The 26,903-nt window shown below is 42.8% G+C and overlaps 1 protein-coding gene across 1 annotated transcript in view; it reads right to left on the bottom strand.

Annotated features, from left to right (window-relative positions):
* CNTNAP2 (contactin associated protein 2) overlaps positions 1–26,903 on the bottom strand; it is a 2,003,978-nt gene that overhangs the window by 436,281 nt on the left and 1,540,794 nt on the right. The window contains exon 14 of the mRNA XM_040471688.1: positions 4,087–4,243. Within this exon, the coding sequence (XP_040327622.1) occupies positions 4,087–4,243 (157 nt within the window). The remainder of the gene's footprint in view (positions 1–4,086; positions 4,244–26,903) is intronic.

A 26,903-nucleotide genomic window follows, 5' to 3' on the forward strand; every position in this document is an offset into this window, starting at 1 on the left:
AAGCAATGACTAGCACGCCTTCATTGGTAATTCCATTTTTGGCATTGCTAATTTCAGATGTGATGAGTGAGCTCATTGAGTCAGGCGGCAAGAGACCACGAATTACCCAGTGGTGGGCACTTAGCTGAGACCAAGGCTCACTTAATTAGGGTTCTGGCACGGTAGGTGGGAATATTTACTGTTGCTGAGAATAGTAAATCATAAATGTTAAATTACGTTCAGTCTCAGAAATAACTGTGCAAAACTTCTCACGGCACAGATAATCAGGCAATCATGGAGATGGTGAGAGTTCTCATAGGTCATCATAGCTTTGCTACGAGGCCCACTTGTGTCCTGAGCTATAATCTCATTTATCCCAGCTTCATTTTTGTGTATTTTTCTCTAATAAATAAGAATAAATGCTTAACCTAAGTTTTAGAGTTCCTCTAGAAAAAAAAAAAGAACATAAGACGTGTAGTCTGTTTGGTTAAACTTTAAGTTTAAAATTCACATACGGCTAGTTAGACACTAAATTCATAAATCATTAAAAAGATGGAAAAACAATGTGAGTAGTCTTCCTTGATCGTGATATTATAGGAAAACATTGAACCGGAAGTTTGGAAATCTGGGTCTTGGCCTTCTCTCTGTTTCTCATTTCTAATATAATTTTCGGAAACTTATTTAAATTTTCCTGGGCCCCAATTTATGCAACTGTAAATTTATGCAACTATAAATTTATGCAACTGTAAAATTGTTAACAACTTTAGCTAGGGTTGCATTCAACATTCAAATAGTAAAAATAATATGTCCTACTCTAATGTTTAAAATAAATGTGTATTTATTTTTTGGGGGGGGAGAGAGAGAGAGAGGGAAAGAAAGAGAGAGAGACAGAGAGAGAGACAGGGCATGAGTAGGGGAGAGGCAGAGAAAGAGGGAGACACAGAATCCGAAGCAGGCTCCAGGCTCCGAGCTGTCAGCACAGAGCCCGACACAGGGCTCGAACCCACGAACCGCGAGAACCTGACCTGAGCTGAAGTCAGACGCTTAACCGAATGAGCCACCCAGGCGCCCCTCTAAAGATTCGTTTGGAATCATGAAGACTTGCACTGAAAATTATATAATTAAGAATTGCAAATAGCTATGTATCCCATATTATACAATTTACAGAATGTTTTCATATCCTATAATCCGTTTACTCGCACAGAAGTCTGCCAATCAAGATTTATTTTTATTATACAGACAACAAATCTGTGTTTCAGAGTGGTTGAAAGCTTCCCTCAGAAGTGTCAAATCTATGTCATTTGTAAAGCATCCACATAGCAAGGCCTTTGCCAGGTGCTGGTGAATTCACAGACCAACAAGACATCACCAAAAGCTTTCTTTCTCGTGCTAAATAGGGAAGATCCTTTTAATAGCTATTTACGGTGAACATATTCATTATATATTTCGGTTTTCTCAAAAGATAGTGCTTCTGTTAAAGGGGACATCAGACAAGTTTCACAGAAGCAAAGGGGTGGGGTGTCCGGGGCCCCGAGAAACTGTCAACGGTTACGATCCGATCACGTCTTGCCAGAGCAATGTGTGTGAGTGCCGTCGAATAGGTCTGTCTGCGATGAGTCTGCTCATCTTTGATATGAATTCGGGTATGTTCTTGGAAATGATTTCAGATGCAAAGACATTTCTCTGAAGTCTCTATTTCTTACCGGCCATCCCATTAACGGCACCTCTCTGGATTTAGACATGATGTTATGCTGGCACCTCCAACTTAATACTTTCCAAGCGGAACTCACCATCTACTGGCTCAAAGCTTTATTCCTTAGCCTGATGCATGGCCCTGCTTCCACTCCATTTCCAGGTGCCCAAGGGGGAGCCTACCCACATTCCTCCCCTACTTCTCACAGAGGCCTAACTATCAAATTTGCTAGACACGTCACAACATCTCATACACTTTCCTCCTTTGTGGCTGTGCCTTCATTTCACCTTAAGCCCTTGATGTCTTTCAAGGACTGTTGTGACATCCCCCTCCCCCTCTGCCTGCTCCATCAAGCCTACCTCCACAGGGCTCATCACTGGGAAATCCAGACTCCCACCATGCCCCGCAAAGAACGGAAGTGCCGATGTCGTACTGCCCACATGCTTAGCGTTACTGTGGCTCCTCTTGTCCACACTGCATTCCAAATCTACTGCGCGGACGCTTCCTCAAACTGCTTCTCCTCCAAGACGATCTTGCGAGGATGAGTGTGCCCAGCAAACTCTTTCTTCTCTCTCAAGCATCCTTCTTCCTGTGAGCACCTTACTAACCGCTCCCTCCACTCCCTCAGTCAGACTTAAATTTTCTTCCACTGGTTTTGGTGTATCCTGTAATACCTTCATCAGAGCACTGATTGTATTATGCTGCCTGTTTCTGTGGGTTTTTTTTTTCCCTACAACTGGTTTTTGAGCTCTTTCAGGACAAGATGCAAGTTCTATTTACCATTCTATCCCTAGCACTCATCAGGATGTCTGACAAAAATGAATTTCACTTGGCTATATGCACAAGATCTCCCTTTTTCTGAATATGTCAACTGTCTTCTGTGGTAGGATGAACCCTCCGCGTTGCTAGACAATGAGCCACCCGGGACAATGCTCCCACTTCTCCTTCTTGGAGAGGACACAGTCAGCTTCTCGAAGGCCCTGGGATTCAACGTTGAACTGACTAATGAATCCGAGTCTATGGAACTTGCTTAAGGACACACATGCCAGTAACAAGTGACAACAAGAACATAGGTCAAGGCAGGGATTCTTGTCCTTGTCATTCAGTGTTTTATCCCCAGTACCTGGTACATAAACTGTTCAATCAGTATCTGTTGAGTGATGGTAGACTGACTTAATGAATGAAAAGTCAACTTCAGAGCCCTGCCTTTGGCTTCTGTTCTCCTGACTTCCAGTCTTTGCGGAGTGTGTGAATGTGTGTGTAGAGACAACTTCCGAACAAGTAAACTTAAAAATTGAGTATCATGCTTTTCTCTTTACAATAAACCACGATCAAAGAGTAATGGTAGCTACTTGCACATGCACGCACATGCACGTGCACACGCAATTCTAAAACACTGAAATATACAGCCTTGCTAATTCATTTCATTTGCTAAGAGAAAATCTGGAAAATAGGTAGACGCCCTACCTAGAAATCATAAAAGTTTACAATTAGAATTAGTTTTCAGTTAACCGGTAGAATGAACTTGTGTTGTAAATTGTCTTTCTAAGTAGTGTGAACCAGAAGCAGACTGAAGTAACTTGTGGTTGTTCTTGGGAAAATTCGGAGCCCTGCTCTCTGCTGCTGGCCGGGGGCAGGAGAGGAGCACAGAGGGTCCTCCCTGCTTCTGAAATTGTGAGACGCAGGTGTGTGATGTGTATTTCTGGGGAAAGACGTACTTGGGTTTACAGACTTTCAGCGAAAGTCCCGGGGCCTCTGTTTTGCACACGGAATGACAGCTGATTTTATCTTTATCTGTTACAGATGCAGACCCAGACATTCACTGTGAAGCAGAACAAAAGCCAGGAGAGGGACGGAAGAAACCCAAGATGGATCTTTCCTGAACTTGATCTGTATCAGAGTTATAAACAGTTCAAGGCGCGAAGAAACAGTAAGTAGATGGGCAAACACTGTTGCTCAAGATAGAGCAAAGAATGAGGTTCTCCTTTCCCTTCCCCCTCCTCTTTTTCTCTCACGCAGCTTCTCAAAGCAAATATTGCAGGAGGTGGAAGGAGACCATTTACCGGGGACTCTCTCACACGCCTGCCCATGGGCTCCCTGCCCACGGCCATTCCCTCTGTTGTTACTAAGCACGTTTCATAATGTAAAGCACCATCTTCTACATGGCTCATTATTCTTCTCTCGAATAAAATGGGAACGCATCAATTTTGTGCCTGTTTATTTCTGAACGCACCCGCTGTAATGCTGACCTCTTTCTGCTTTTATGTTTTTTGGTGTGTTCCTGACATTTGTCACCTGGGTTACTTCCCAGACACTGCTACCCTATTGCCCTATTATTTCAGCAATTTTCAAATGGTCTCTTCTACTGAATCGCTCTGACCTGAAGGCCCGTGGGGAGGGGAGCATGCACTCACCACTGCTTGTAATCCGCATCGCAGTTACAGTAGTACTTTGGGTCTGTGCAGTTTCGCTCTATGCCGCACGCACACTTCTGGATCCCGGGCCCGGAGCCGCCCCAGTAGTAATGCTTCTCGTTGGCCTTGCCGACCCACCAGGTATAAGGACTTCCATCTATGAGAAAAGGAAACGGCACAGTCAGGTAGACGAGGCACGCCCGCTTTAATGCCACACGCACACCCTCGCACCCAGAGGTACCATCGCGGTCCGGTAGACCGAACATCACTTTACCCTCTTTAAAAGTAAACGTGTTTCAATAATAGGAATATTTAATAAAAAATCACGATGGGAAATGGTAAGTTTCCCCACCAGAATGTGCACCTCCTTCCCTGGAAGACACTTTGACCTTGAAGCTTCAGGAACTTAGGTGCCCCCCAGTGCTGGCCATATGGGGACACTCCTGATGAAGGCATATAGACCGTGCACTGATTCTGTAAATTACAGCTGAGCTCATGACTAGCCGCGCTCTTCTGTGACATGAGAGTCTGGGGGATCACCGACTATTAGAGCCAGATGACCTTCATTGTGTCTTAAGGCGATCTCCTTATTTTGCAGGTAAGGAAACTGAGGTCTAGAGAGGCGAAGTGACTCTTTCAATCACACCATGGATCTGCTCCCAAACCAGAAGTATGACACTGTATCTCACAAGATATTGTACAACACTCTTATGTCATACACTTTCCTTTTTGTTATTTGGTCTAATATGCACTCATGTATTCATTCATTTATCCACTCATCAAACAGTGCTTGAGTTTCCACTGCATGTCAAACACTCTAAGAAACTTGGCAGCATGATGGAGATAAAGATTGAGTTTAACAAGATTTATGACACACGGGAGCCTGAATGAGGGAAAAGAGGTCATGAAGAAAAGTTTCCCGGAGAAGGTAAAGTATTTGAGCTATGTGTTGAAGGCTGAATGGGCATTACTCGGGTGAATAAGGATGTAAGAGAGGTAAAGGCTTGTAGGAAGAGGGAGCAGAATGTAAAAAGACAGAGAGGTAAAGTTCTATATGGAAAAATATATAGGAGTGTGTAGGTAGAATATGGTAGAATAAGGCTGAAAGGGTAGCAGGGGTAGGTAGTAATAGATGGGAGATGAGGGCATATCACAAAAAATCTTTGTCTAAATAAGAAGTTACTTTGCACTGGCTTATTTTTGCTTTTCAGTGTTTATTTCCTCCCAACTTAAAAGAGATTGAACTTCGTCCTGTAAGTCATGTGAGCCAATTAAAGGATTTTAAGCAGGGAATTTTCATAATCAAATTTGTATCTCAAAGATCTATAGTAAGGTGAAAGATTTCCAGGGGATAAAGTCAGGGAGGCCAGAGGTGATGCTCCCACATTAATACAGAAGAGAAATAATAAAATAGTAGTGGAAATGGAGAGGAAGAGAAAATAGGAAGAGATTAGCAAAGTATAATTGGTGTAGGACTGTTGGGATTAGGGTGGCAGAGAGGACAGGAAGAAGGTGTTGTGGAATAATCCCAGGCTTCTGGCTTGGGTGATGTGTTTCACCAAGATAATGGGGGAGGAAGATGAGAAGCTTAGGGAATGTGTTGAAGAAAGGGTGATGGACTTGATACATAAAGCAGGCGATTGGATGTAGAAGTCTGGGTCTCAGGAGCATTATTGGGCTGCAGGTCCCATTTTAGGAACCATGAGGGTAAATGAGCAAATACTGGTAGCAGGAGAGATGCAGATGGAATCTTTTAGATCATAAGAGCACTTGGAGAAGAGAAAGAGGCAGATGGCCATGGTGGAAGTCAGGAAAGGGAGCAGTCAGAGAGGGTGGAGGGAAAAAAAACCAAAGAACTTCGAAAAGACAGTGTGGTCTGAATTGTCAGATTTCAGAGCAAAGTCCATGAAGATGGGAATCTTAACTTTTTCTTTTAGTTTGACAGCTTAGCGCTCACAGGAGACTTTGTTGAGGGGAGTTTCAGGTGAATGATGGCAAGAAGAAGCTAGGCAGCAAAAGACAGAGGAGGGAACAAAATGGGAGAAGGGGAGGTCCCAAGAAGAGCTTCTCCTGCAGGAAGCTGGGAGGGAATGGAACCTACTGGGGGCAGTGTCAGCCAGGAAGCCGAGAAGGCCAGTCAAAGTCTTCAGGTATACGGCTGGAATTCCAATTATAATAACTCAACCACCCTTTCAGGACCCTAGGTATGCACTTGCCCCAGTACCTGTGTGATTGCTCAGAAATGAAAATGAGGCAAGAGCCATACTGGAATGGCATAAAAACTGCTGCAGTTCTGTCTTTTTTTTTTAAGGTAGATTATTTATTTTTATTTTATTATGGAAGTATAGTTGACATACAACATTATATTAGTTTCAGGTGTACAATCTAGTGATTCGATCATTCTATACATTACTCAGTGCTCATCATTGTTAGAGCAGTCCCCATCTGTCACCACACACATTATTACGGATATTTATCAACTGTATTCCCTCTGCTGTATTCTTCATCCCCGTGACTTATTTATTTTATAACTCAAAGTCTGTACCTCTTAATCTCCTTCACCCATTTCACCCATCTTCCACCCCCCCTCCCTTCTGGCAATCACCAGTGTGTTCTTTGTATTTATGAGTCTGGCTTTTTGCTTGTTCATTTGTTTTGTTTTTTAGAATCCACACGTAAGTGAGATCATATGGTATTTGTCTTTCTCTGACTTATTTCATTTAGCATAATACCCTTTAGGTCTATCCATGTTCATGTAAATGGCAAGATCTCACTCTTTTTATGGCTGAGTAATAGTCGATCACACACACACACACACACACACACACATACACACAGACACACACCATCTTCTTTATCCATTCATCTATCAACGGACACTTGGGTTGCTTCTATATCTTGGCTATGGTTAATAATACAATAAACATAGGGCTGCATATTTCTTTTCAAGTTAGTGTTTTTGTATTCTTCGCATAAAACCCAGTAGGAGAATTACTGGATCGTATGGTAGTTCTATTTTTCATTTTTTAAGGAACTTCCATACTATTTTCCACAGTGGTTGCACTAATTTACATTCCCACCAATAGCTTACGAGGGTTTCCTTTGTCCACATCCTTGCCAACACTAGTTATTTCTTGTCATTTTGATAATAGCCGTTTGACTGGTAGGAGGTGATATCTCCTGATGTTTTTTTCTTTACTTTTTTTAAATGTTTATTCACTTTTGAGAAAGAGAGAGAGAGACAGAGTGCAAGCAGGGGAGGTGCAGAGAGAGAGAGGGAGATGGGGAATCCGAAGCAGGCTCCAGGCTCTGAGCTGTCAGCACAGACAGCTCGGACAGCCCAACTCAGGGCTCCAACTCACGAGCCAGTGATCATTACCTGAGCTGAAGTTGGATGCTTAACCAACTGAGCCACCCAGGCACCCCTCCTTGTGGTTTTGATCTGCATTTCCCTGGTGATGAGTGATGCTGACCTTCTCTTCATTGGTCGTCTGGATGTCTTCTTCCAAAAATATCCTATTCACATCTTCTGCCCATTTTTTTAATCAGATTACTTATTGTTTTTTTGGTGTTCAGTTGTATAATTTCTTTATATTTTTGGGATATTAACACCTTATTGGATATATCATCTGTAAATATCTTCTCCCAGTCAGTAGGTTGATTTTTCATTTTGTTGATGGTTTCCTCTGCTTTGCAAAAGCTTTTCATTTTGGTCTAGTCCCAACAGTTTATTTTTACTTTTATTTCCCTTTCCTGAAGAGATCTATCCACAAATATGTTGCTAACGCTGATGCCTAAGGGGTTAGTGCCTATGTCTTCTTTTACTAGTTTTATGGTTTCATGTGTCACATTTAGGTCTTTAATTCGTTTTGAGTTTATTTTTGTGTATGGTGTAAGAAAGTGGTCCAGTTTCATTCTTTTGCATATAGCTGTCCAGTTTCCCCAAAACCTTTTATTAAAGAGGCTGTCTTTTCCCCATTGTATATTCTTGCCTTTTTTGTGGTAAATTGCCCATATAAGTGTGGGTTTATTTCTGGGGTCTCGATCCTTTTCAATTGATCTACGTTTTTTTGTTTTGTTTTGTTTTGTTTTTTCCAGTAACACACTGTCTTGATTACTATAGCTTTATAAAGTATCTTAAAATTTGGGATTGTGATACTTCCAGTTTTGTTGTTCTTTCTCAAGACTGCTTTGGCTACCTGGGTCTTTTGTGGTACCACCCAAACTCTAGGATTACTTGTTCCAGTTCTGTGAAAAATGTTACTGGCTTTTTGATGAGAGATTGCACTGAATCACTGAATCTGTAGATTGTTTTGGGTAGTATGAACATTAGTTCTTCTAATCCATGAGCATCGGATATCTTTCCCTTTGTTTGAGTCATCTTCAATTTCTTTCATTAATGTCTTTAGTTTTAGAGTTTGTCTTTCAACTCCTTGGTTAGATTTGTTGCTAGGTATATGGATCTTTTTGGTGCAACTGTAAATGGGATTGTTTGTAAGGTGGACAATTTAAAACAATGAAACTCTCCTGGGAGGTTCAGCCTTGATGTAATAAATGAGCAAATGCACTGAACTTGGAAAAGAGTTAGACAAATATTCTAATTCATACAAATTTCTAGATTTTTCGGTTGTGTTGACTTAATTTGGAAAAGTTATTATTTTTCCCTTTGCAAGATCATTTGTGGCATATGAATTTTCAAAAAGGTATTTGACTTGATCTGGTAAATAGTAGAGAGAGATTCCAGTATCCTGTTATGAAGGGCAAAAGAAGCGAGCTCTCTGAGATGAGGTCCATGCCGAAACCCTATCTTTTCCTATCTGAGCCATGTCCCAGCATACAGGGAGCTGTGTTTTCTTTCTACCTTCAAGGTGGCTTTGTTTGTTTGGTTTTGTTTTTGCTCCTCCCTTCTCTCTCCATTACAGTAAAGAGTAAAGCATGGAAATTCAGATGCTTCCCTACGTTGCAACCATGACCAATAATAAACTCTTTTTGTGATGCAGTCAAGAGTTTCAAAAAACAAGGCTTGAAAAATTCCACTTATGGAAATTATAAAATCTGAGCCAGACCATCTGGCCAGTAAGCTGAACAAGGTCTCTGTTGATTCTATCTCTAGGCCATGTTACAGGGAGAGAGCAAAGGTGGACAGTACCATGCTGACCTTGCAAATGCCCCTGGGGCCTTCCAGATCACAACTTGATCCCCGAAATGTAGAAGCATGACCTAGACTGGTTATCACATTTATTTATCACACTGAATCTCTCCAAGGTAACCTAATACTAAATTATTTCCTTCAAAGGAAATTTGGGTTATTACCATTGTTTGAGGAATGAGGAGGTGCCAACCCACCTGACAGAGGAGAGGAAACAAACCAGATACCTATAGAACTGGGGTTAATGGACTCTCTGGCAGGAAACTCCTTCACCCTCCCTGTCATTCAAATAGCCCTTGGAAAAGCATATATCTAAAACCTCAGCTCAATTTCAAATAATTTCTTCCAGCAACTAGTAGAACAACCTAACACTGTTATATTTTCATTATAGACATCATGATAAAATGCATGAACGAGAGAAGTTGAATGTGGCTCAGTATTCTTTATAGAAATCAGAACATTGTCAGGAAAAGGAACAAGATCATTATCAGCCTCTCCTTTAGCAGGAGATTCTGAGAAATGTGTGGTAGGGGAAATAGAAGAGAGAGTCTTCTGATTCCTGGAGGCAGGGAGTGTGGAGAAGCACCTGGAGAGGGCGCTTCATTGTCAAGTTGTTTGGGCAGTGGGTGTTCCAGCGGGAGGCCTAAGCTCTGTGTGGAATCCAGGCTCTGAACTAATCTCACATGGCCGACCTTCACTTCCTGTACGGAGGGACTCTTATTAGACACCAGGGTGGGATCCGGGGGTGGGGGGGGGGGTGATTCTGAACTGACATTTCCTCTGGTCAGTGCAAGGAGGTGACACTCTAGTGACCAGGTGAGAGTAGCCCAAGTTCCCAGCTCTCCCCCCAAACCTCACCTCTGTGTCAAGTTACAGACAGCCTTAGATGGCTACCGTTCCCAGTCAAGGTGGGGTAAAATCAATGTTATTTCGTAGTCCTTCCGAGGAAAATAAATTAAGCACAGTACAACATGTTTAACTAGCTGTTTTCACATGTGCCACGGACAGCAGAATGCCAGTAAGGAACACAGATTCCAGGGAAAAAGCAAATTGTACCCTTTGTTATTAGCACTGGCACATTTGGCTAAATCAAATCACTGTAACTAAAATAAATTATTAATTTGGCATCTATTTTATATTCAACAAGAAAATGGTTCAATTTTCATTGAACAAAGAATTGCCTTATTCTAGTGCTATGCTAATAAGGTGCTACTTTTTGCTTTATAAGTCATTATTTACTGTTAATTGGCTCAGGGGGAAAAGCGTTAAAGATGATAAAGACGGAAAGACTTTAAAAAGACAAGAATACGAAGTGGTTAGAAGAGAAAGAATTTAATTACCCAGCACCGAGAGTTCAAGAACTTCTCTAATCTCAAAATAGACCAGATTTTTGTTAACTGTATTCAGTAGGTGTAACCACCGGCACAAGATTAGTAACGATGGCCCATATTCAAAGTTAACTAGAAGCTGAATTATCAAAGTAAGGGACATTGTATTAAAACAACCAGATACAGATTGAATTACATAGAATCACTACACTGTTTGTACTCAAGATCAAGTTTCATTATGCTGAAGGGTTTATTATTGTTTGGATGACTAACTGGGGAAGGAAGAAGGAGGGAGGACTTGAAGAAACCAAGAGATCTCTCTAATTTTCTCCACTAACAAGGTGTTTCAGAAACCCAAGGGCAAGTGCATGGGGACCTCTTGAGGAAAACGTGGTACATCTGTGTGATTTTCACAATGTGTTCTTCGACACTTCCGGGCTACACGAAGTACCTTAATGGTCTGCCTAAATAAACGTTATCCTGGCACACTCTTACGGTAAGACCGAGTAGGGTCACTGGGACATTTAATTAGCTCCGTATCATCCACTTCTAGAAGATATTAAAAACAATGCCACAAGGCTTTATTGTCTCTAAAATGAAAACTTAAGAAGTGTATTTTTAGCCTGGTGAAATCTCGTTTTATTTTACCTACTACGATCTATTTATCTACACCTTCCGTTAGGGAATCACAGGGGGCTTTTTAGGGGAGGAACTAGAACAGATACAACCGCGGCAGACACCCACCTTCGGCGCTCAGCTCCACGCCCCCTGCTGGCAGTTCCCCTCACTGTTCCCTCTGTTTGGCAGCATCCTGGCTCTTTGAAGCCCCCTATCGTGCAGGATCCAATTGCTAAAGAAGTGACTCTCGCTCTGAAAAATCCCCCGTTTTCTCCTCCCTTCTGTCTTTACCAAAGGACCACTGATTCTTTTTCCCTCCGCTTTACTGGTCAGTTTCAGCTGACCACTCTGATCTGACCACAGTCCTCCACACCATGCCACAAATAGTGAGAATAGGTGTACTAAATAAAGATATCTTTAAAAAAAATTTTTTAGAGATGTTTTTATGTATTTTTGAGACAGAAAGAGACAGAGCACGAGCAGGGAGGGGCAGAGAGAGAAGGAGACACAGAATCGGAAGCGGGCTCCAGGCTCTGAGCTGCCAGCACAGAGCCGGACGTGGGGCTCGAACTCATCAACCGTGAGATCATGACCTGAGCTGAAGTCGGACGCCTAACCGACTGAGCCCCCCAGGCGCCCCAAGATATCTTTAATTGGTGTAATTCTAGACTGTGTGCACATAGCAGTTGGTACCTGCAAGAATCTTCCCTGCAACGCAAACATGCTAGAGAACAAGGAAGGTAAAACCTTACAGGAAGCTGTCGGCCCGGCTGGAGCAAAGAAGAGTTTCAGAGGTACTGTAGCCACTACAGAGCCCGCTGGACAATCTGGAAGATCGAGCAGGCCAGATCCCCCTTTTCCTTCAGCATGAGATGGGCACAATCCAAGGGTTGCAAAGCCCTAAAGCTAGTGCCGAGTCACCTTGCCCCCAGGAACTGGAAGAGGGGACAGGCCACCCGTCCTAGAGTTCTCTAGCCTAAATAGAGCCAGCCTCTCTTCTTCCACATGTAGTCTGTCCCCATGCAATGACTTCTAGGAGCCAGATGATGGCAGCCCAAGTCTCAGCATCCCCATGGAAGGATGAGGGCTGGGAGGCCAAGTCATGGAGCGACTGCTGCTGTGTTTTCTTGCCTCTGGCAGGACATTAATACAGAGAAGGGTTTCCAATTTACCTAAGAGGAGATCCACCTGGGGCTCTTGTCGACCCTCTAGATTCCCCGGCCTACAAAATAAGATCTATAGAATAAGAATCTCAGAGGAAAATCTTAGGGCTCGGTCACTAGAACCCTGATGATCCTTATCGTCTGATAGGTTTGCCACACAACTGACCTGAGATGATGACAGTGTGCATTAGTTCACAGAATACTGAGAGGCTCAGTGCCCAAGTGCCATTGGAGTACCAGTCTAGGACTTTATTTTCCAGCGAAGATATGAAAAGTGTTTATTGCAGTAATATCTCCATTTACAATTCCCAGTAATTTTTTTCAGAATAACGTGCTCATTGCAACCTTTCTTTTTCACTCTATTCTTAGTAGCTATTTGTCACCTCTCTAAGAGACAACATTTGGTACCTATAATATTATTCGAGAGGAGGAACACGGCCTTCCACAGTGGCTCCCACCTTCTCAAGCTGATTCCAGATGTAAAACTTGTGTCACAACAATCCAGAGCTTTTTCCGTTTCACAACCACGACCCTGAGTCCTAAGGACTGTGTTTTACTCTTCAGAGTAAGAACCTTAAAAATAAAGGTAGGCATCAGACATGTTGGCATTCTCATAGATACAAAGGTCTATCATCTCAAGCTGTCTCTCCGTTTTGTAAAAACATTAACCTGGATAACAACATTCCCTTTTGTTTCCTGGCCATCTGATTCCATGTTATTCTCTTTTTATATAAAGATCAAATGGAGAATGAATCCAAAAAAGTCCCATGGAGTTCATACTGCAGACAGTGTGGTGCAGTTGGGAAAACGCATAATTTTGAAGTTTGAATAAAAACATTCAATATGGTAGTTAAAGGTGAGCATTTCTCTCTCTCTGATTGAATGTCACTAAACTCATTTGATTAGGGATGAATAGAAATGAATGTAGCTTGATTAGCCTTACGGTGCATCTTTCAGGATTATGTTGGATCCTTCTATATTTTATTAATTTGAATAGGGACCAAGTACAGAAATGGAGAATTGAAGTTCAGATCAAAATGGACTTTAGCTGAAATGTTAGTTAATTAAAAATTAATTTTACTGCATAATATTTAAATTTATTTTATTGAACCAAACTTAATAGATTTCAATCAAGGACTGATTCCACCGAGCAGAATTTGATTGAATTGAATCAAATCACTTTGAATCCCATTCAAATGAATTAGATTTTATTAATGTGAATGGAATTGAAGTGAGAGATCAGATGGGGGTTTATTATTCTGAGCAGTATTAAAGAGAACAGACTGAACCAACTCCTCTATGTTAACTTGGCCTCAGTTTCCATAGAGGTCATGGCGTTTGTGGCCCACTCAATCGCTCTGGCTAATTCCTTTGTACCATGGCCCCGGGAACAAATGTGATTAGTAATACCAAAGTGATCAGATACAACTACATGCTGTTTGTAGGATTTAATAATACACTTCTCTAGTCTTTTTCACTAGAAAAGCCCTTGACCAATTATTTAAAATATTTTTCACTAGAAAAGCCCTTGATCACTTATTTAAAATATTTCTTTTTCTCTTTATAGAACAAATGAAGAGGGTATAAAATTGGATGCCAGAGATAATAATTTGCTTGAGTACTGGCTGCTCCTTTTATTTTCCATTTAACACTGCGTTTATTTGTTAAAACATGTCTTACCCCAGCCCATCATTTAAACAGAAGTAGTTGATATCTTGTGCCTTGACTTTTATTGATAGATAGATAATGGATGCACCTTGGCTTGATTTATATTTAAAAGAGGAAGGCAACTTTTTAAATTAGTAGCAAAATATTGTTTTGCAGTTGAAATGGCATGCTCCACATTCAATAAGCACCTTTTCAGTGCTGGAGAGACAATTTAGAGAATAGGAGTGAAAACCTGGTTCCTAAGCTTTGGAGTTAGCGGAAAGATGTTTATGTTCCATAATTTACAATGATAAAAGTTTTATACCTTGATATCTAATGGGGCATACACATAATAAAATGGGAGGTGGGGGGGGGGACACATTGGATGTCATAGGAGTGGTTCAGGCAATGGGTCCTGAAGGATTTCGGAGCAGGAAACAATTCCCAAGGATCAAGGTGGACTGGAGGGTTTCCATGAGGAGGAGGTCTGACTGCAGCTTTGATGGAAGGGTAGGTAGGATCTAGAAAACCAGGATGAGGATATGAGCGGTTCAGGATCTCCTGAATGGCTGGGCCAAGACATGAAGCCAGAAAACAAATGACTTTTTTCTGCAACTATGGGGGGGTAATCGGTCAGGCTGGCGGGGCCAGTGGAAAGAAGCAGAATGTATGGTTGGAGAAATGGTTTTGGGTACTTTCATGATTTTTGTACTTGAGTTTGTAAGTTTAAAAATGTTTAAATGTTAAAATATTTTACACACACAAATATAAGTTTATATAAGTATTAGGAATAATAATAAAATAAGTAGACTCATGCCTAGTTTATCTATTATCATTGTTAGTATGGTGCAGTGCCCTTTGAGTATATCACACTTTATTAATTCTAATATTAACAAACATTGGGCTGTGTCTAGTTTTTTGCTATTTTCACATGCTCTGGAAAATGCCTAAGGGCTCTGAGCATGTTCTATAGCAAGTTGTTGAGCCATCTGGTTTGTGCATCTCACAACTGTTTGTTATCCCCAAATAAGGGAACACGGAACAGGAATGCAGAATCCTACCAGCAGTATATAAAACTTCCAAATCCTTGACAACCTTTGATATTATGCTGTTAACTTGTGTGCACTGGTGAGTGACAAACAGTACCTCTTTTTCGTTTTAGTTATACTTCGTGGATAACTTAAAAATTATTTGCTGTTCCATGTTTATTCATTTATCTTTCCTTATTAAAAAAAAAATCTGTTCAGAGGCACGTGGGTGGTCTAGTCGGTTGAGCATCTGACTCTTGATTTTGGCTCAGGTCATGATCCCAGGGCTGTGGGATCAAGCCCCGTGTTGGGCTTTGCAATGAGCCTGGAGTCTGCTTAAGATTCTCTCTCTCTCTCTCTCTCTCTCTCTCTCTCTCTCTCTCTCTCTCTCCCCCCTGTTCATGCACTCTCTCTCTTAAAAAAATATCTGTTTATATTTTTGCCCATTTTCTTATTGGATATTTTGTGTTTCAAGATGGTGACCGTGTTCTGCAACCAGACAGGTGGAGAGATTATATAACACTGTGAATGCACTGAGCGCCACAGACATTTCCCCTTAAGGTGACATTAACGAATTTCCCCTCAATTAACAAGAAAAAGAAAAAGAAAACCCAGGTAGGACTTTAAACAGAATTACTTTGAATCAAGAGATAAATTGGTGGAAAATTTACAGACTTATAATATGTACTTAACCTATTTACTGTCATGATAAGTCTGTCCATTTAGATGTTTTAAACTAGTTTTCAACAAAACTATATAATTTCAACATTGTTGAAACTATATAGTTTCAACAAAACTTTATAATTTTCTTGGTAAAGGTTTCTCACATTTGTTAGAATTATTCATAAATGGCAGGCTTTTAAACATAACATATTCTAACACTCTGTGCTGTTTTGTACAGAGATACAACCGGATTTTTTTATGCTGATATTATACCCAGACACTTGTTAAACTCTCTTACCGGTAACAAATTAATCCACTGATATTTTTAATTTTCCCAAGCCTACATTTTTATTTACGAATAATGTTAGTTTGTTTAGTTTCCAATGTTAAATTGGAATGTTTAATGTTAAATGCTCAATGTTAAACTAAATTGGTGATAAGGGTCTCCTCTATGTTTACTGATTATATGGAAAATGCTTTTAATGTTTAACCATTAAGTGTGATGTTACTGTCACTTAAAAAAAACATTTCATCTTTCTGTTTCAGGGAGTTCTCTTTTCCATTTACCATCTGCTAATATTTTTATCATGATATTTAATTCTATTCAATGTTTTGTCTGCACTTAACGAAATGATGTTTCCCCCCTTTTCGCTGTTTAAGGTGATAAACTGCATTTACGGATTTTTTTAAATGATAGTACTTGTAAAATAAGCAACTTTGTTGTGATAAATAACTATATATATTAACAAATCGTTGGCTAATTAGTAATTTGTTCTGGATATTTTGCTACTATGTTCATGAGTGACATCGCCTGGTATTTCTCCATGTTGTACCATCATTATGTTTTAGTATTATGTTAATAGTGGCTTCAAAGGATGGTTTGAACACTGGATAAAATTGGAATCATTCCTAAACTATCTGAGGCTAATAATAAAATTTAGTATCTTTGTTTTAAGATCACATCCATTTATGTTTCTGCTCTTCCATATCTATTTTACTTATTTCTATGTTGTATTTTCTATGAATTTGTTCATTACATCTAAATACTGGTAAAATGTTGTATTTCTATTCTCTTTGTCATTTCTATTAGTCTCCTATCTTCTGAATAGTCTACTTAGATGCTTTATCGATTTTAGTAGTCTTTTCAAAGATCAACTTTGTTGATCTTTTTTGTATGTTTGAATTATAGTTCATTAATTCGTTTTATTTTATCTGTTCTACTTTCTGTAGATATATTCTACAGTCATCTGTCTAATTTTCAAGGTAGATGCTTACCTCAATAGGTTTTAGCCTTTCTAACATTTTAATAAATGTATTTAGGGCTATAAATTCTATCAAAATACCACTCTAGGAATATTTTTTTATGTTTTGAATGGTATTGTCACTTTCATTTAGTGACACGTACTATCTAATTTTAAGTATTAGTTCTTCTATGCCTCAGAGATTATTTACAAGTGTCCTTTAAAATGTCTAACTGTACGTTTCTCTTCAAGCTGTCACTTTTTAAAAATTTACTATGATCACGATCAGGGAACAGAAGCTACATGATACCAATAATCTACAATTTGTTGAGGCTTGTTTTAAAGAGTACAGTTTGTGGTCAATATTAAAAAATGCTTTACAGGTACTTGAAAAAAACTTTATTCTCTAATTATTCTTTATGTGTTCATGAACTCACACTTGTCGATTATGCTAATTATTCCTATCTGTGTTGCCAATAGGTAGCCAATAGTTGCACGTAGCTATTAAAATCAAAATTCATTATAATTACATAAAATCGAAATTAAGTTCCTTAGTCCCCGAGCCACCAGCTGGTGGCTGGACAGCAAACATTTCCATCATCTCAGAAAGTTCTTTTGAATAGTGATGCTCTATATACTTAAGCATTAAAAAAAAAATGTCCTGAACGACAATGACTGTCGTTTGTCTAAAAATGCCTTTATTTAGACGCTGTTCATGACACTTTTTCTGGCAGGTATATTCTAGGTTGATGGTTACTTACTTGCCCCAGTTTGAACATATGATTCCAGGGTCTGTGGGTTTCCATTGTCAAGAAGCCACCTGTCAGTTTCACATCCATTCTTTCTGTTGGTGAGCTGTATGTTCTTTCTGCCCAGCTGGGCATTTTCCTCTCTCTTGTTTGAATCCATGGTGACTCCTTCATCTGGACCTGAATCTGCATATTTTGTCTGATCTGGTGAGTTCTTAGCTTTCAATACGCCCTAAAATAGGGCTTCTCGTTCCTTTTACTTTTCTATCTTTCCAGAACTCCAATGGATATGCATTAGATGTGAATGATCTAATTTCCTTACTTTGAACCTCTTTTTCACATTTAGCAATTCTCTGTCTCCCTGGGTAGATTTTTGGGAAATTCCTTCAGAATCTGTGTTTCATTTCACTATTCACACTTCAGCTCTCTGGAAACTGCTACTTATCTCCACCATAAAGCTTTTAATTTTGATTCCTATTACATTTTGATTTCTTAACTTTTATTTGGTTCTTTTTCAAACGACACTTATTATTTTTGCTAGTGTCTTTCTTAATCATATTTTCAATTTTCCCCTAAAAGGACCAATCTGTTCCAGTAATTTCAATATCTTAAGTTTTTGCAGGACTCATGCTATTAGTTACTCTATTGACCCACAGTGACAGTATCTTGTTCCCCCATACACTTCGTGGTTATTGTTTGTCCTTTGGGATCATGTTCCTTAGAAATGTATCTGAGGTCCCACTGAAGCTATGTCCCTCTCAGATCATTTGCATTTGCTTTTATCAGATACCTAGGGATATTACCAAGCGGGGGCTTCTTTGGGATGTATTTCCAGCTTGGGGTACTGGATGGCTCAGTCGGTTGAGCGTCTGATTTCAGCTCGGGCCATGATCTCACGGTCTGTGGGTTCGAGCCCCACGTCAGGCTCTGTGCTGCAGCTCGGAGCCTGGAGCCTGCTTCGGATTCTGTGTCTCCCTCTCTCTCTGTTCCTCCCTGGCTCATGCTCTCTCTCTTTCTCAAAAATAAACATTAGAAAAATTTTAAGAATGTATTTCCATCTTGAATTTTTTGCAACCATACAAATAGTGTGATGCTGACTTTGTAAAGATGCATCAGAACGGGTTTTGCCACACGACGTCAAGGGATAATTTCTTTCTCCTTCTCTTTACCCCAGGCCAAGGTCCAGATGGTCAAAATTCCTATGCTATCTTCCTTTGCAGGGTGGGTTTTTAGTTTTAGTTTTTGGGTCCCCCCACCCCACCCCTGCTGACTGTTGACCTTTGCAATTCGTTTCCCAACAAGGGATGTTTCATATAACTCAATATATAAGTTTGATATAATTTGATATAAGTTTCTCCACAGTCATGAACACTGAAGCTGGAGGTCACAGGGAGCTGGCAGAGGCCCTTAGGCCGGCTTCTGGCTTTTTAGCACTCATTAATGCTGTTGGTCCACGGTTTCGCTTCATTTTAGGCCTCTAAGGATCTTCCTTACTTTCAGGCAAGCTCAATTATACATTTCAAAGAATTTTTCAAAATATTTTCTCATGCATGTAAAAAAGCTTATGGGGGAGGGCTTTTATGATACCTATGCAGCCTTAATCCTATAGTAGAAGTCTGTTACTGTGGGTTTTATTTATTTTAAAACATTTTAATGTTTATTTTTGAGAGAGAGAGAGAGAGAGAGAGATAGCAGGGGAGGGGCAGAGACAGGGGGAGACACAGAATCTGAAGCAGGCTCCAGGCTCTGAGCTGTCAGCACAGAGCCCGAGGTGGGGCTCGAACCCACAAACCGTGAGATCATGACCTGAGCCGAAGTCGGACACTTAACCGACTGAGCCACCCAGGTACCCCTGTTACTGTGGGTTTTAGAGCAAGTGAGAAGCATGGCGATGCGATGTTCTGAGATGTGCCACAAGGCAAAGGAGGCTGGAAATCCTAGGAATGGGGCGGTTAAGACTCAGAGTATCACGAGCATGGCGTGTCACATAACAGGGACACAGGTAAATGCCCTGCAAAAGGAAGTCAGTGGGGCTTGGGGACCAGATGGAAGAGTTGGTGGTGACTCCTTGGGTTTTAAGATTAAGCAAATCTGGGGTACCTGTGTGAACCACCTGTAGCGATAAGGGAGCTCGAGAGTAGGAATCAGTGCGGAGCACGGGGTGAGTGGCCAGCTAAGTCCTTGCCTTGTGGTATATGCCCACGGCAGGAGGTGAGGAAGGACTTAAAGAGCAGCCACGGCAAGGAATCAAGGCAACGCGGTTTAAAGACAGATTGCTTCTCTGAAATCTGCTCTCCTTCACATTCCGCAAGGTAGCGAATGTTACGCCCACTCCGTATTAAGCCACAGGTGAGGCAGACTTAGTCACGGCACTCAGCATATTGTACTCTGGTTGTTTTACACGCTCATCCCCCTACGGACAGGAAGCTCCATTTGGACGTTGATTCTGTACCTCCAGCTTGTAGCACGGTCCTAGGCGCACAGGGGACAAAAGGACTACTGAACATTCGAGAAAGGGGAAGGGTAGGCTGTGCACCAACATCACTGGGTTTGAGGATTAGGAGGTCACCCCGATGAGCACGAAGGGCAGTCAAGGTGAAGCCGATACAAGAAAAAGCAAATGTGACCGATCAAAATAGGAAAGCCACCTGGTGGGGGAGGGGGGTGGAGGGAGAGAGAGAGAGAGAGAGAGAGAGAGAGAGAGAGAGAGAGAGAACAGCCAGAGATGTGACCAAGGGAAAAGTGGAATCCACGAGACAGGTGGGATCTTGAACATGCGTTGTGGTCAACGTAAATTAACAGAGGGGAAGAGATGGAAGGTGTGATGGGCGGAGCAGCACTGATCCATGACGACCGTCACTGTTACGACTGTCACTGCCGCTTGCCAGCGTGCTGGAGCCCCAGTCGGCCCCACGGAAACCCTGCCTCGGGGACCATCTCAAACTCAAACTCAGGCTGAGTTTGTGATCTCCAGCCTACTCTGATGACGACGTTACCAGGGGAGTCTTGAAAAAAACACCAGAGGAAAGAATAAATCTTAATGCCAGGGTGTTGTGAATGAATCCCTTCTTCTCTGCTATTTAACAAGTTAAAAAAGAAAAACAAAACCCTGATGGCACGAAAATAATTATCTTTGATCTTTATTTAACCCTGCCCTACTTAGCGCTCTCAAGACAGGAATGTGCGACTATCTAAAAAAAGGCAACCACCCTTTAACAGATCAAGGCACTGCTGACACAGCACACAGCCCGCAGTCACATACCCCACCTGCTGGGCCCCCGTCTCTAATTCACGGGACACCAAACCGGCTGAGTCACACATTATCCATCCATTACCTGGCCCTTCTCCCAGGGAACTAAGATGCTAAAGCCTTTCTTGATGGCACAGCAGTTGATAAAAGTGGCACAAATTCAAAGTCCTCCAATCTCACAGAAGAGCAGTGAGATGACAAAAAATTCAATAAGTGTCAGATTTTTCAAGTGGGCGAAAGGGATACTTATTTGAACAGTGAAACCTCTAAAATTTGCCCTCATTCCTCCCCCTCTCCCCTGACAATGAGAGAACTGAACACCCAAGGACAGAATAAATTTTTCCTTCTAAGTATTTAAGTAAAACTTGTTTTATTAGCTTGCTCATTAACCTGCCGCTATTAAATGAGAGTCTTCAAAGACCTTCACATTATGCCAATTAGTCACTTTTTTTTTCCCTGGCAAGGCAACTGATTTCAGTTTGATTGTAATGAATGTAACCAATTATACAATATTCAGATACTCTTTCTGGTTACGGTTGCCTTGCAGTTCTAGATGAGTAATTTCATTCAGATGTCTATTGGGAAGTAAACTGTGAAGGCGCAAAAGCCACCTACCTGTCCCTCCAATTTTAATTGTTAATTTTCCTTATTACATTGTCCCACTTTTTATTTTTTTATTATTATTTTTACTTATTTTTTAAATTCATATCCAAGTTAGCTAGCATACAGTGCAACAATGATTTCAGTAGATTCCTTAATGCTCCTTACCCCCGTTTAGCCCATTCCTCCTCCCACAACCCCTCCAGTAACCCTCTGTTTGCTCTCTGTATTTAAGAGTCTCTTACATTTTGTCTCCCTCCCTGTTTTTATATTTTTGCTTCCCTTCCCTTACGTTCATCTGTTTTGTCTCTTAAAGTCCTCATGAGTGAAGTCATATGATTTTTGTCTTTCTCTGACTAATTTCGCTTAGCGTCATACCTCCAGTTGATCCTTGCTGGAACCTGTCACCCTTCCCTGCTCATACTTAGTCTTCTTCAGGCTTCGACTTAAGTGTCATCTCCTTGGAGATAATGTCCTGGACAACCATATCAAAAGTAGGTGCTTCCTGTTATTTCCTGTCGGAGCACCTGGTTTTATTTAATTATGCTCTTTATCACTATCTGTGGCTGTGTTTGTTCTTCACTGTTAACTGATGGTCCTGTCTAGCTGAACTAGAAGCCCCACGAGAGCAGTGACAATGCCACTCTATGACTCCTACACCCCCCTCCCGCTCTTGGCTTGACGCTCTATGTTTTGGTGAATTCGTGCATGAGTTATTCTTGCCTGTGGCTATTGCACAGCTCTCCAAAGTAGTTTCGAGCCTATCAGCGAACCTTTAATGCAAGGCAGCCCCAGATGTCCACGCGGAAGGCGTTATCTCCCCGTTCCCCATCTCGGTAGAAGGCAGAGCGTCGCCCATCTCTTAGGATGGAAACCAGAGCCACTGCACTCTTCTTCTCAGTCACCTACACCATCACTCTTCCCTCTCAGCATCCTTCAAGCCCCCGCCCATTTCTCCAGGTCAGCCTGTCCTCCCCACGCCAACACATCGCACGACCGCGCTCTTTCCGGCTGAAAGTTCTTCAGTAGCTCTTTGCTGCCTCAATACCAAATCTCATTCCCAAACCCTTCATAACCAGGGTTCTGCTTGTTGATGGGGCCTTATCTCCTGCTGACACATCCCAATCTCTGGACACTTAGAACTGGCCTTGGTTCCCTGAATATGTCCTGCTTCCCCATATCTCCATGTGTTGGCTCATGCTGTCCCCAGAGCCGTGTCTCTGTGGGTACCTTCAGATCCAGGGTCACTTTCTCTGGGAGCCTGATGCCTGCTCTGCTCTCCCGGGGGGGCCCGCCCCCCCCCAGGCCTACTTAAGTGATGTGCACTTTATTTAAGAAACAACAAACATTTGCTGACGGCCTATTACGTGGTAGGTGCCGGGGACATACAGTGATCAACCGAAAAGGTCCCTATGTTCTTAACGGCTTGCAGCCTGATGCAGGCTAGACAGATGGGAGACAGTTGGATTCTTTGATTACAGAAGGCCTTGCTGTGAAGGATCCCTTTTGTAAGATGTCTTTCTACCCGCTGCCTACTGCCTCCCCCCAGCCCCCAACCAGGGCACTTAAAAGGGAGTCTTATGCTTGTCTCTGGATGTGGCTTCCAGCCTGGCCTGCGTGCTCTTTAGGCGCAAGGCTGCAGCTGACACCTGTCGGCATTTCTGTCACTCCGTCTGTGTGTGGGATGCTCCAGGCCTCCGTGACTGCTGGTGGACACAAGAGAGGACTGGGTAGCTGCTGGAGGGAAGGGACTGATGGCTGAGCCAGTGGTCTCCTTGTGTCCCTGTCTCTACCTGTAGACTGGAGCGATCTCTGAGGGTTAAGTCAGATGGCGGCAGGTCTCCGCTCCCCTCCACCCTGCTGGGCAGCTTGGCCCACTAAGAACAGAAGCACAAGGCCTTAGCACATTCCTATGACTTGTACCCCTGCCTGCTCACAGCCTCTGCTCTAATTTCGTCTGTTCCCTCCCTCCCCTGCTCATGCTGCGGCAGCCACAGGCCCGGGCTGATCCTTGAACACCCACGCACACTCCCACCCACCCCCTGGGGCTCTGCGGGTGATACCCTTACCTGGAATCCCATTCCCCTAATGTCTGCCAGATCCTTCACTCCCCTCCCCAAATGGTGCTCCAATGTCACCTCTTAATGACCTACCTAAAGCGGTATCTTTTCTTTCCTTCATCCTGCCCTTTTTTACTTCTTAGCATTTACTACTTCCAGACACGTTACACACTGTTGTGTTTATTGCTTATTTTCTGGTCCCCCCCCCTCCCTGGGCCCCGGCCCCCTGCCAACTGGAGTTTGAGATCCGTTCAGGCCCAGCTTTTGTGGGTGATGACTGATATGTGGTGCCCGTCCATAGTAGGTGCTCAACAAATATCTTCCAAATACATGAATACAAGTCTCTCTTTCGATTTCCCTCTTTTTTTTTTTTTTTTTTTTTTTTAAATCCAGACAAATTAAAAAGGGGTGGAAAAAAAAAAAAGAGAAAACAACTTTAAAAATCACATACGCTTTCTGGATTCTGGTGTTCAGGGATTTTAAAATTTTGTTCTTGTTTTGTTCTGACTTTCGCCGTTCTTTGCTCCACCAACTGATGGTTGATTTTCCCTGGGGCAACTTTATTCTACCTGCTGACCGTTTCTCTGGGCCTCCGGTGATCCCAGAAATACCCGCAATTCGTCTCTGAACAGTGGAAGCCATTATGCCACCTACACAACCACCTATGACCACAGTCTGCAGTCAGTACTGGTGTTCGTGTATGTATCTGCCTCATCTGTTGGCAATAATCTTACTTGCAAACCTTGTGTCCATCTTCACTCAATGGCACATCCCTACCTACTCTCTTCTTAGCAGCACCAGAGTCAAACTTTAATCCTGAATCTAGCTTTTTCAGCTAGCTTAATATGTGACTCGCATCTTCCGTTGGCCTTTTGAAGACAATGTGGAATCAGGGACTTGTCCTGATGGCTGTCATAGACGATGGCTGTGAGGTCTGACTTGAAGGGGCAAGAGCGGGGGTCAGATGCACCCCGTGGTCCGCTCACTAGGCTGGGTGAGGCGGACTGGTCTGCAGCGAAGGGGCCACATTCTGAGTCCCGCCGGGCTCCCTCTGTTCTGGGAGACCCTGGGATGGCCCACCATCAATGGCAAATCGGCACGATTTTCTACACCCGCTAGACCTGTCACGCGGCACAGATATCAACATTCAGAATCACGACCTGAGCACAGACAATTCTGCCAAAACAAGAGATAAATTTAAGTTGTGTGCAGTCTATTATATTTACAAAGGGAGGCGAACCTTAGTTTAAACAAACGAAAGAACTGCTGAATGTATTTGTTGAAACAGATAGATTTCTCTCGACTCTTTCATTCATCTACGGGGACACTGGATTTCCTGGGGTCTATCCTCTGTTTTCGGTGTCCTTTAGGGTCACAGTAACGTCTAACTAAGGCTGATGCCTTAACAGGTCCCCAGGAGCCTGCAGAGACATGTGGTATGATGCCAGGGAAGGGGGTGAAGTACCACTCTGTTACAGCCTAGCTCATAATCGGAGGCTTTACAAACACCTCCCCAGCCTACACTCCAGTCCTATCAGGTCTGTTCTGACTGTGGGCAGGAAGACAGGTGGCTAAGTGTCACCCCGTCTACAAGCAGCTCATCCAGACACCTGCTGCTTGGGAATGGAGTCCGGCACACATGTGCGGAGATGCTAAGCCGCAGCAGAAGTCGGGCGCCCCCCTCCGGCCCTGCACTCCCAGCATGCATGTCTCCACCTCAACCTGTCTCCAACCGAACGCTGCCTGCTTTCTCCCAAACCCGTGCATCCACTTCTGTTTGTGATCTAAGGAACTTCACGGTCACTCTTGCACAACTGAACTTGTCTCTTCTTTCACAGAGAAGTAGAGGAGATCAGAGAGAACCTTCTCAGCTTTCTGCTGAGGACACGCAGACCAGTCTACACGGGGACCCCCCTCTAAAATCTCTCCCACGTCTGCCTTCTCCAGGGTCTCACTCGGGGTCCCACCCCTGCCCCACCTGCTCAGGAGACACGCACCTTACTTCCTCTACCTCTCCTGCAGTCAACCTCTGGCATTTAAAGCTGGTCCTCCATTCTATTTGAACAGAAACAAATCCCAACCCCTTCAAGGCGCCCTCCCTTCCCTGCCCCCAGGACTCTCCTCCCAAAGAAGCAAAAAAGTCTCGAAAGAGCTGCCTGTCCCGGATGTGCTTATTTCCTCACTTCCTGCTCACTTCTGTGTGGGTTCTCCTCCGATCATTCTATGGAGAGGACCGCTGCAAGACCACCACTCGCTCCTGCTCCTTATGGCCTATGGACAGCTTGCATCCTTCACTTTACCAGGTGCCCCAGGAGCATTTTAGGTGCGGCAGCGCCACCCTAAGTCTTAAAGCAATCATTACACTTCTGTCATGAGTTCTGATTTCTCCTCCTCCAGTTGCTCTCTCTGTCTCTGGGTAGACTTCACCGGCTTCGCTCCAACAGTTCAACGTTGATGTTCTCCAAGCTTGTCTTCTTGGCTCCCTCTCCTCCTGCTCTCTGGGCCACCTCACCTACACCCAGACCTTCAATAGGCACATGCTTCACTGGGCTTTACGTTTCAACCAGCTCCCTTCTCTGCGACCCAAACTTCTATATCCAACTGTTTATTTCACACCCCCACTTGGGTATCTCCAGTTAGGTATCCAGCTCAAAGTCATGACTCTCCCATCTCAATCTGGTCTTTTTTTTTTTTTTTTTTTTAAGGATTTTGGCTCTCAGCTGATGACCCGTCGCCCATCCATCTTGCTACGTGATTCACGGAGACTGGCCATGCATAAAAACCTCGCCTATTGTTTCCTCTGGCCCTGAGCAGCCACCTTCCAGACCTGGGGCTTGGGACCAGCCGCATGCCTGTGTAAGTGACAGGTGGAGCCCCAGAGAAGGGCAGGGGCCCGACCTTGTAGCAGGGAATCGCAGACCACTTTCCCAAGGACCCCTTCTTCTCTGGAGCCGAGAGGCCAGGGCAAGCACAAACTCCGCAGGCGAGAGAGGTTTTTATTCCATTTGTGAGAGGGAGGCCGAAGAATTGGGTCTCATCAACACTGCTTTTTATACTTCTAAGCTTCATTTTTCACACTGTGTTTAAACAGCAGGCACTGGCTTTTCCTGTGACTGTCATCACCCACCTAAAGAAACACACACTTAAGAGAGACACAGGTGTCTGTGTGTCATCATGGGGAAAATGCCCCCCCTCCACCCAAACATCTCTACCCCTCTCTAGTGCTCGGCACCTCCTACTGGATGACCACTGCAGAGGCTGTAAGAGTGGGCGAAACTCTCTATTCTGCTGCTATATATATATATATATATATATATATAT

This window comes from Herpailurus yagouaroundi, unplaced genomic scaffold (assembly GCF_014898765.1).
Source record: "Herpailurus yagouaroundi ecotype Mexico unplaced genomic scaffold, PumYag 100, whole genome shotgun sequence".
NCBI lineage: Eukaryota > Metazoa > Chordata > Mammalia > Carnivora > Felidae > Herpailurus > Herpailurus yagouaroundi.